At 62.4% G+C, this 8,560-nt stretch overlaps 1 protein-coding gene across 1 annotated transcript in view; it reads right to left on the bottom strand.

The window, feature by feature from the left end:
* ATRN (attractin) overlaps positions 1 to 8,560 on the bottom strand; it is a 222,363-nt gene that overhangs the window by 124,674 nt on the left and 89,129 nt on the right. The window contains exons 9-10 of the mRNA XM_069745133.1: positions 7,587 to 7,770; positions 7,206 to 7,360 (exon numbers count right to left, since the gene is read on the bottom strand). Of these exons, the coding sequence (XP_069601234.1) occupies positions 7,206 to 7,360; positions 7,587 to 7,770 (339 nt within the window). The remainder of the gene's footprint in view (positions 1 to 7,205; positions 7,361 to 7,586; positions 7,771 to 8,560) is intronic.

Raw genomic sequence — 8,560 nt, 5'->3', positions numbered from 1 at the left:
GAGAGGAGGAGGTAGGAGGAGAGACGAGGAGGGAGGAGCCAGAGAGAGGAGGGGAGGAGGAGAGACGAGGAGGGGAGGAGGAGAGACGAGGAGGGGAGGAGCAGAGACGAGGAGGGGAGGAGAGAGACGAGGAGGGGAGGAGGAGAGACGAGGAGGGGAGGAGGAGAGACGAGGAGGGGAGGAGGAGAGACGAGGAGGGAGGAGGAGAGGCGAGGAGGGGAGGAGAGGCGAGGAGGGGAGGAGAGGCGAGGAGGGGAGGAGAGGCGAGGAGGGAGGAGAGGCGAGGAGGGAGGAGGAGAGGCGAGGAGGGAGAGGCGAGAGAGGAGAGGCGAGGAGGGAGGAGGAGAGGCGAGGAGGAGAGGCGAGGAGGGGGAGGAGGAGAGGCGAGGAGGGGAGGAGGAGAGGCGAGGAGGGGAGGAGGAGAGACGAGGAGGGGAGGAGGAGAGACGAAAAGGGGAGGAGGAGAGACGAAAAGGGGAGGAGGAGAGACGAAAAGGGGAGGAGGAGAGACGAGGAGGGGAGGAGGAGAGACGAGGAGGGAGGAGAAGAAACGAGGAGAGACGAGGAGGGGAGGAGGAGAGACGAGGAGAGACGAGGAGAGACGAGGAGGGGAGGAGGAGAGACGAGGAGGGGAGGAGGAGAGACGAGGAGGGGAGGAGGAGAGACGAGGAGGAGAGGCGAGGAGGGGAGGAGGAGAGGCGAGGAGGGGAGGAGGAGAGACGAGGAGGGGAGGAGGAGAGACGAGGAGGGGAGGAGGAGAGACGAGGAGGGGAGGAGGAGAGACGAGGAGGGGAGGAGGAGAGGAGGAGAGGCGAGGAGGGGAGGAAGAGGAGAGACGAGGAGGGGAGGAGGAGAGACGAGGAGGGGAGGAGGAGAGACGAGGAGGGGAGGAGGACAGACGAGGAGGGAGGGGAGGAGGAGAGGAGGGGAGGAGGAGAGGCGAGGAGGGGAGGAGGAGAGGCGAGGAGCGGAGGAGGAGAGGCGAGGAGGGGAGGAGGAGAGACGAGGAGGGGAGGAGGAGAGACGAGGAGGGGAGGAGGAGAGACGAGGAGGGGAGGAGGAGAGACGAGGAGGGGAGGAGGAGAGACGAGGAGGGGAGGAGGAGAGACGAGGAGGGGAGGAGGAGAGACGAGGAGGAGAGGAGGAGAGGAGGAGAGGCGAGGAGGGGAGGAGGAGGAGAGGCGAGGAGGGGAGGAGGAGGAGAGGCGAGGAGGGGAGGAGGAGGAGAGGCGAGGAGGCGAGGCGAGGAGGGGAGGAGGAGGAGAGGCGAGGAGGGGAGGAGGAGGAGAGGCGAGGAGGGGAGGAGGAGGAGAGACGAGGAGGGGAGGAGGAGAGACGAGGAGGGGAGGAGGAGAGACGAGGAGGGGAGGAGGAGAGACGAGGAGGGGAGGAGGAGAGACGAGGAGGGGAGGAGGAGAGACGAGGAGGGGAGGAGGGGAGGAGGAGAGGCGAGGAGCGGAGGAGGAGAGGCGAGGAGGAGAGGCGAGGAGGAGAGGCGAGGAGGAGAGGCGAGGAGGAGAGGCGAGGAGGAGAGGCGAGGAGGGGAGGAGGAGAGACGAGGAGGGGAGGAGGAGAGACGAGGAGGGGAGGAGGGGAGGAGGAGGGGAGGAGGAGGGGAGGAGGAGAGACGAGGAGGAGAGGAGGAGGGGAGGAGGAGAGACGAGGAGGGGAGGAGGAGAGACGAGGAGGGGAGGAGGAGAGACGAGGAGGGGAGGAGGAGAGACGAGGAGGGGAGGAGGAGAGACGAGGAGGGGAGGAGGAGAGACGAGGACGGGAGGAGGAGAGACGAGGAGGGGAGGAGGGGGAGACGAGGAGGGGAAGAGGAGAGACGAGGAGGGGAGGAGGAGAGACGAGGAGGAGAGGCGAGGAGGGAGGAGGAGAGGCGAGGAGGGGAGGAGGAGAGGCGAGGAGGGGAGGAGGAGAGACGAGGAGGGGAGGAGGAGAGACGAGGAGGGGAGGAGAAGAGGACGGGAGGAGGAGAGACGAGGACGGGAGGAGGAGAGACGAGGAGGGGAGGAGGAGAGACGAGGAGGGGAGGAGGAGAGACGAGGAGGGGAGGAGGAGAGACGAGGAGGGGAGGCGAGGAGGGGAGGCGAGGAGGGGAGGAGGAGAGACGAGGAGGGGAGGCGAGGAGGGGAGGAGGAGAGACGAGGAGGGGAGGAGGAGAGACGAGGAGGGGAGGAGGAGAGACGAGGAGGGGAGGAGGAGAGACGAGGAGGGGAGGAGGAGAGGCGAGGAGGAGAGGCGAGGAGGGGAGGAGGAGAGGCGAGGAGGGGAGGAGGAGAGGCGAGGAGGGGAGGAGGAGAGACGAGGAGGGGAGGAGGAGAGACGAGGAGGGGAGGAGGAGAGACGAGGAGGGGAGGCGAGGAGGGGAGGAGGAGAGACGAGGAGGGGAGGCGAGGAGGGGAGGAGGAGAGACGAGGAGGGGAGGAGGAGAGACGAGGAGGGGAGGCGAGGAGGGGAGGAGGAGAGACGAGGAGGGGAGGGGAGGAGGAGAGACGAGGAGGGGAGGCGAGGAGGGGAGGAGGAGAGACGAGGAGGGGAGGCGAGGAGGGGAGGAGGAGAGACGAGGAGGGGAGGAGGAGAGACGAGGAGGGGAGGAGAGACGAGGAGGGGAGGAGGAGAGGAGGGGAGGAGGAGAGGAGGGGAGGAGGAGAGACGAAGAGGGGAGGAGGAGAGACGAGGAGGGGAGGAGGAGAGGGGAGGAGGAGAGACGAGGAGGGAGGAGGAGAGACGAGGAGGGGAGGAGGAGAGGCGAGGAGGGGAGGAGGAGAGGCGAGGAGGGGAGGAGGAGAGGCGAGGAGGGGAGGAGGAGAGGCGAGGAGGAGAGGCGAGGAGGGGAGGAGGAGAGGCGAGGAGGGGAGGAGGAGAGGCGAGGAGGAGAGGCGAAGAGACGAGGAGGGGAGGAGGAGAGACGAGGAGGGGAGGAGGAGAGACGAGGAGGGGAGGAGGAGAGACGAGGAGGGGAGGAGGAGAGACGAGGAGGGGAGGAGGAGAGACGAGGAGGGGAGGAGGAGAGACGAGGAGGGGAGGAGGAGAGACGAGGAGGGGAGGAGGAGAGACGAGGAGGGGAGGAGGAGAGACGAGGAGGAGAGGAGGAGAGGAGGAGAGGAGGAGAGGCGAGGAGGAGAGGAGGAGAGGCGAGGAGGGGAGGAGGAGGAGAGGCGAGGAGGGGAGGAGGAGGAGAGGCGAGGAGGGGAGGAGGAGGAGAGGCGAGGAGGGGAGGAGGAGGAGAGGCGAGGAGGGGAGGAGGAGGAGAGGCGAGGAGGGGAGGAGGAGGAGAGGCGAGGAGGGGAGGAGGAGGAGAGGCAAGGAGGGGAGGAGGAGAGACGAGGAGGGGAAGAGGAGAGACGAGGAGGGGAGGAGGGGAGACGAGGAGGGGAGGAGGAGAGACGAGGAGGGGAGGAGGAGAGGCGAGGAGGGGAGGAGGAGAGGCGAGGAGGGGAGGAGGAGAGGCGAGGAGGGGAGGAGGAGAGGCGAGGAGGGGAGGAGGAGAGGCGAGGAGCGGAGGAGGAGAGGCGAGGAGGAGAGGCGAGGAGGGGAGGAAGAGAGACGAGGAGGGGAGGAGGAGAGACGAGGAGGAGAGACGAGGAGAGATGAGGAGGGGAGGAGGAGGGGAGGAGGAGAGACGAGGAGGGAGGAAGATAGGAGGAGAGGCGAGGAGGAGAGACGAGGAGGGGAGGAGGAGAGACGAGGAGGAGAGGAGGAGAGACAAGGAGGGGAGGAGGAGAGACGAGGAGGAGAGGAGGAGAGGCGAGGAGGGGAGGAGGAGAGACGAGGAGGGGAGGAGGAGAGACGAGGAGGGGAGGAGGAGAGACGAGGAGGAGAGATGAGGAGGGGAGGAGGAGAGATGAGGAGGGGAGGAGGAGAGACGAGGAGGGGAGGAGAGACGAGGAGGGGAGGAGAGACTAGGAGCGGAGGAGGAGAGGCGAGGAGGGGAGGAGGAGAGGCGAGGAGGGGAGGAGGAGAGGCGTGGAGGGGAGGAGGAGGAGAGGCGAGGAGGGGAGGAGGGGAGGGGAGGAGGAGAGGCAAGGAGGGGAGGAGGAGAGGCGAGGAGGGGAGGAGGAGGGGAGGAGGAGGAGAGACGAGGAGGGGAGGAGGAGAGACGAGGAGGGGAGGAGGAGAGACGAGGAGGGGAGGAGGAGAGACGAGGAGGGGAGGAGGAGAGACGAGGAGGGGAGGAGGAGAGACGAGGAGGGGAGGAGGAGAGACGAGGAGGGGAGGAGGAGGGGAGGAGGGGAGGAGGAGGGGAGGAGGAGAGGCGAAGAGGGGAGGAGGAGAGGCGAAGAGGGGAGGAGGAGAGGCGAAGAGGGGAGGAGGAGAGGCCAAGAGGGGAGGAGGAGAGGCCAAGAGGGGAGGAGGAGAGGCAAAGAGAAGAGGAGGAGAGGCAAAGAGTGGAGGAGGAGAGGCAAAGAGGGGAGGAGGAGAGGCAAAGAGGGGAGGAGGAGAGGCAAGGAGGGGAGGAGGAGAGGCAAAGAGGGGAGGAGGAGAGGCAAGAGGGAGGAGGAGAAGCAAAGAGGGGAGGAGGAGAGGTGGGGAGGAGAGGTGAAGAGGGGAGGAGGAGAGGGGAGGAGGAGAGGGGAGGAGAGGTTAGGAAGAGATGCGAAGAGAGGAAGAGATGCGAAGAGAGGAGGAGAGGCGAAGAGAGGTGAAGAGGGAGGAGGAGAGGGGAGGAGAGGGGAGGAGAGGGGAGGAGAGGGGAGGAGAGGGGAGGAGAGGGGAGGAGAGGGGAGGAGGGGAGGAGGAGAGGCGAGGGGAGGAGGAGAGGCGAGGGGAGGAGGAGAGGCGAGGGGAGGAGGAGAGGCGAGGGGAGGAGGAGAGGCGAAGAGAGGAGGAGAGGCAAAGAGGGGAGGAGGAGAGGCAAAGAGAGGAGGAGAGGCAAAGAGGGGAGGAGAGGCAAAGAGGGGAGGAGAGGCAAAGAGGGGAGGAGAGGCAAAGAGGGGAGGAGAGGCAAAGAGGGGAGGAGAGGCAAAGAGGGGAGGAGGAGAGGCCAAGAGGGGAGGAGGAGAGGCAAAGAGGGGAGGAGGAGAGGCAAAGAGTGGAGGAGGAGAGGCAAAGAGGGGAGGAGGAGAGCAAAGAGGGGAGGAGGAGAGGCAAAGAGGGGAGGAGGAGAGGCAAAGAGGGGAGGAGGAGAGGCAAAGAGGGGAGGAGGAGAGGGGAGGAGGAGAGGGGAGGAGAGGTGGGGAGGAGAGGTGAAGAGGGGAGGAGGAGAGGGGAGGAGAGGTTAGGAAGAGATGCGAAGAGAGGAGGAGAGGCGAAGAGAGGTGAAGAGGGGAGGAGGAGAGGGGAGGAGAGGTGAAGAGGGGAGGAGGAGAGGCAAAGAGAGGAGGAGAGGCAAAGAGGGGAGGAGAGGCAAAGAGGGGAGGAGGAGAGGCAAAGAGGGGAGGAGGAGAGGCAAAGAGGGGAGGAGGAGAGGCAAGGAGGGGAGGAGGAGAGGCAAGGAGGGGAGGAGGAGAGGCAAGGAGGGGAGGAGGAGAGGCAAGGAGGGGAGGAGGGGAGGAGAGGAGAAGAGGGGAGAAGAGGGAGGAAGAGAGGTGAAGAGGGAGGAGGAGAGGTGAAAAGGGAGCAGGAGAGGCGAAGAGGGGAGCAGGAGAGACGAAGAGGGGAGGAAGAGAGACGAAGAGGGGAGGAAGAGAGGCGAGAAGGAGAGGCGAGAAGGGGAGGAGAGGAGAGGAGGGGAGGAGAGGCGAGGAGGGGAGGAGAGGCGGGGAGGAGAGGCGGGGAGGAGGCCAGGAGGAGAGGAGGAAAGAAGGCGAGGAGGAGAGGGGGAGGGGGAAAGGTGGCGAGGAGAGGCGGCGAGGAGAGAAGGCGAGGGAGAGAGGACGAAAGGGGGCGAGGAGGGGAGGAGAGGAGGCAAGGGGGAGAGGACGAAAGGGGGCGAGGAGGAGAGCAGAGGAGGCGAGGAGAGCAGAGGAGGCGAGGGGGAGAGGAGGCGAGGGGGAGAGGGGGCGAGGGAGAGAGGGGGCGAAGAGGAGGCGAGGAGAAGGAGGCAGTGAGGGGGGAGAGGCGGCGAGGGGAGAGGCGGCGAGGGGAGAGGCGGCGAGGGGAGAGGCGGCGAGGGGGGAGGCGGCGAGGGGGGAGGCGGCGAGGGGGGAGGTGGCGAGGAGAGGGGGCGGGCAGGAGAGGGGTCGGGCAGGAGAGGGGGCAAGCGGGAGAGGAGAGAGGGGGCAAGGGGGAGAGGACAGAGGCGGGGCGAGAGGAGAGGAAAGACGGCGAGAGAGAGTGGAGGGGGAGGCGGCGAGGGGGAGTGTAGAGGAGAGAGGAGGCGATGGGGAGAGGCTGCGAGGGAGAGAGGAAAGGAGAGAGGGGGAAAGGAAAGAGGCGGTGAGGGAGAGGGGGAGAGGCGGCGAGGAGGAGGGGGAGAGGCGGGGCGAGAGAGGAAAGACGGCAAGAGGGAGTGGAGGGGGAGGCGGCGAGGGGGAGTAGAGAGGAGACAGGCGGCGAGGGGGAGAGGCGGCGAGGAGAGGGGGAGAGGCGGCGAGGAGAGGGGGAGAGGCGGCGAGGAGAGGGGGAGAGGCGGCGAGGAGAGGGGGAGGGGCGGCGAGGAGGAGAGAGGCGGGGAGGAGAGGGGGAGAGGCGGCGAGGAGAGGGGGAGAGGCGGCGAGGAGAGGGGGAGAGGCGGCGAGGAGAGGCGGCGAGGGGGAGAGAGGCGGCGAGGGGGAGAGGGGCGGCGAGGAGAGGGGGAGGGGCGGCGAGGAGAGGGGGAGAGGCGGCGAGGAGAGGCGGCGAGGGGGAGAGGGGCGGCGAGGGGGAGAGGGAAAGGCGGCGAGGGGGAGAGGGAAAGGCGGCGAGGGGGAGAGGGAAAGGCGGCGAGGGGGAGAGGAGAGGGGAGAGAGGCGGAGAGGGGAGAGAGGCGGCGAAGGGGAGAAGTGGTGAGCTGGAGAGGAGAGAGGCGGCGAGGGGGGAGAGGTACTTCTGCATGGATTCCTCAGAAACGTCATCACACGCTCCTGAGGAATCCATGCAACTGCGGCAGAAACGTCATCACACGCTCCTGAGGAATCCATGCAACTGCGGCAGAAAGCGCTGGATTTACGACAAATGACCCTACATCCACCCAGTGGACAGGGGCAGCGATTCCCCTAATAGGAAACTGCTTTATCAAGAAACAAATGCAGCACATCACCCAATAACCGGATGATAAAATGCCTGACTAGAGGATGTGATAGTAATCCGGCGGAGCAGTGATCTGTGTCCGCACTCACCCATGTCGTACGCTATGAAGTCCTTAGAGAAGCACTTGGCTCCGTAGCTCATGGACGTGTCATTGTGAGTGTTCCCCCCAAACACCAGCATGGTGCCGCTGACAATCACTGCAGAGTGCAGGTAGCGGAAGAACTTGCTGTCTTTAAGGATTGTCCTGGATTTTGAAAAGATGCAAAACGATAGTGATGTATGGTGGAAGGTAAAATCAGCCATTACATTTAACCCTGCGACTGCTGGGACATTGTACACGATTAGCGGATGTCAGAAGAATTCAGTGGTGCAGGTGCGTACTGTGACCACCAGAGGGCAGCGTCACACAGACTAATTCCTCACGCTTCCCTATGTGACAGGCAGCGATTGCGCCCCGTCCCCGCACTCACCACATGCTGCTGTCCACCTCGTACTTGTACAGGTCGTCGGCCAGGCGATACTTATTAGCGGTGAAGGCTTTGTACCCGCCGTGGATATAGATGGATCGGGTGGTTTCATCATAAACGCTACTGTGGCCGTATCCGCCTTGGACCAAAGCCCCTTGTGTCTCAATCACCTCCCAAACATTAGTGTCTATAAAGAACAACAAAAAAAAGAAAGAAATTTACATAACGTCCGTTAAATAGCAAAAAAAAAAAAAAAAATATGTGAAGCTCAGCCCAAAACAGTGCAGTAAAAAGTGAAAGGAATTAAATAATCAGAGGTACAAGTCTAATAAACACATTGTAGATTAAAAAGAAGTAAAAGTAAAAAAAATGGCAAAAAAAGGGAAAAAGGGCAAAAAGAATAGTAAGAAAAAGGCAAAAAGAAAAAAAACCGTAATAAATAAAACAAAAGGAAAAGGGCAAAAAGTAAAAAAAGAAAAAAGTAAAAAAGTAGGGGAAAAATGGAACAAAAACATCATTCCTATCACACCTGTTTCCCCAGTCAAAAATTAAAAAAACGTTATTGAACAGTTCATAAAATTCTGATCAAAATGTCAAATAATTTAACCTTTAAAAAGAGAAAAATCCAAAGGAAAAACAAACAAATTGGAATGCAAAAACTGACGCTTTTCAGGTGCCACACCTACAAAATGGAATAAAAACTGATCATATCCTTGTCAGACCCCCAAATCAGAAATACGGAGAGTCCTCACATGGAAACAAAGAATAAGCTAGATATCAAAAAATGGTGACTATTTATGTTTTCCTTATTTACCAATGTCTACCAGCTATTTAAAAAAAAAAAATAATAAAATTCATCCACAAAAAAGAAAAAAAAAAAAAAAAGGTCAAAAAAGGACTACAACCATCTTTAAATGGATGGTGGTTAAAGTCTGTGTGTGACTGGAGCAGTAGTGAGCATGTGCGACCACTGCCCC

This window comes from Ranitomeya imitator, chromosome 1 (genome assembly GCF_032444005.1).
Source record: "Ranitomeya imitator isolate aRanImi1 chromosome 1, aRanImi1.pri, whole genome shotgun sequence".
Taxonomy (NCBI): Eukaryota; Metazoa; Chordata; class Amphibia; order Anura; family Dendrobatidae; genus Ranitomeya; species Ranitomeya imitator.
Note: the sequence above shows the minus strand (reverse complement) of the source record. Positions and strands in the feature narration are given on the sequence as shown.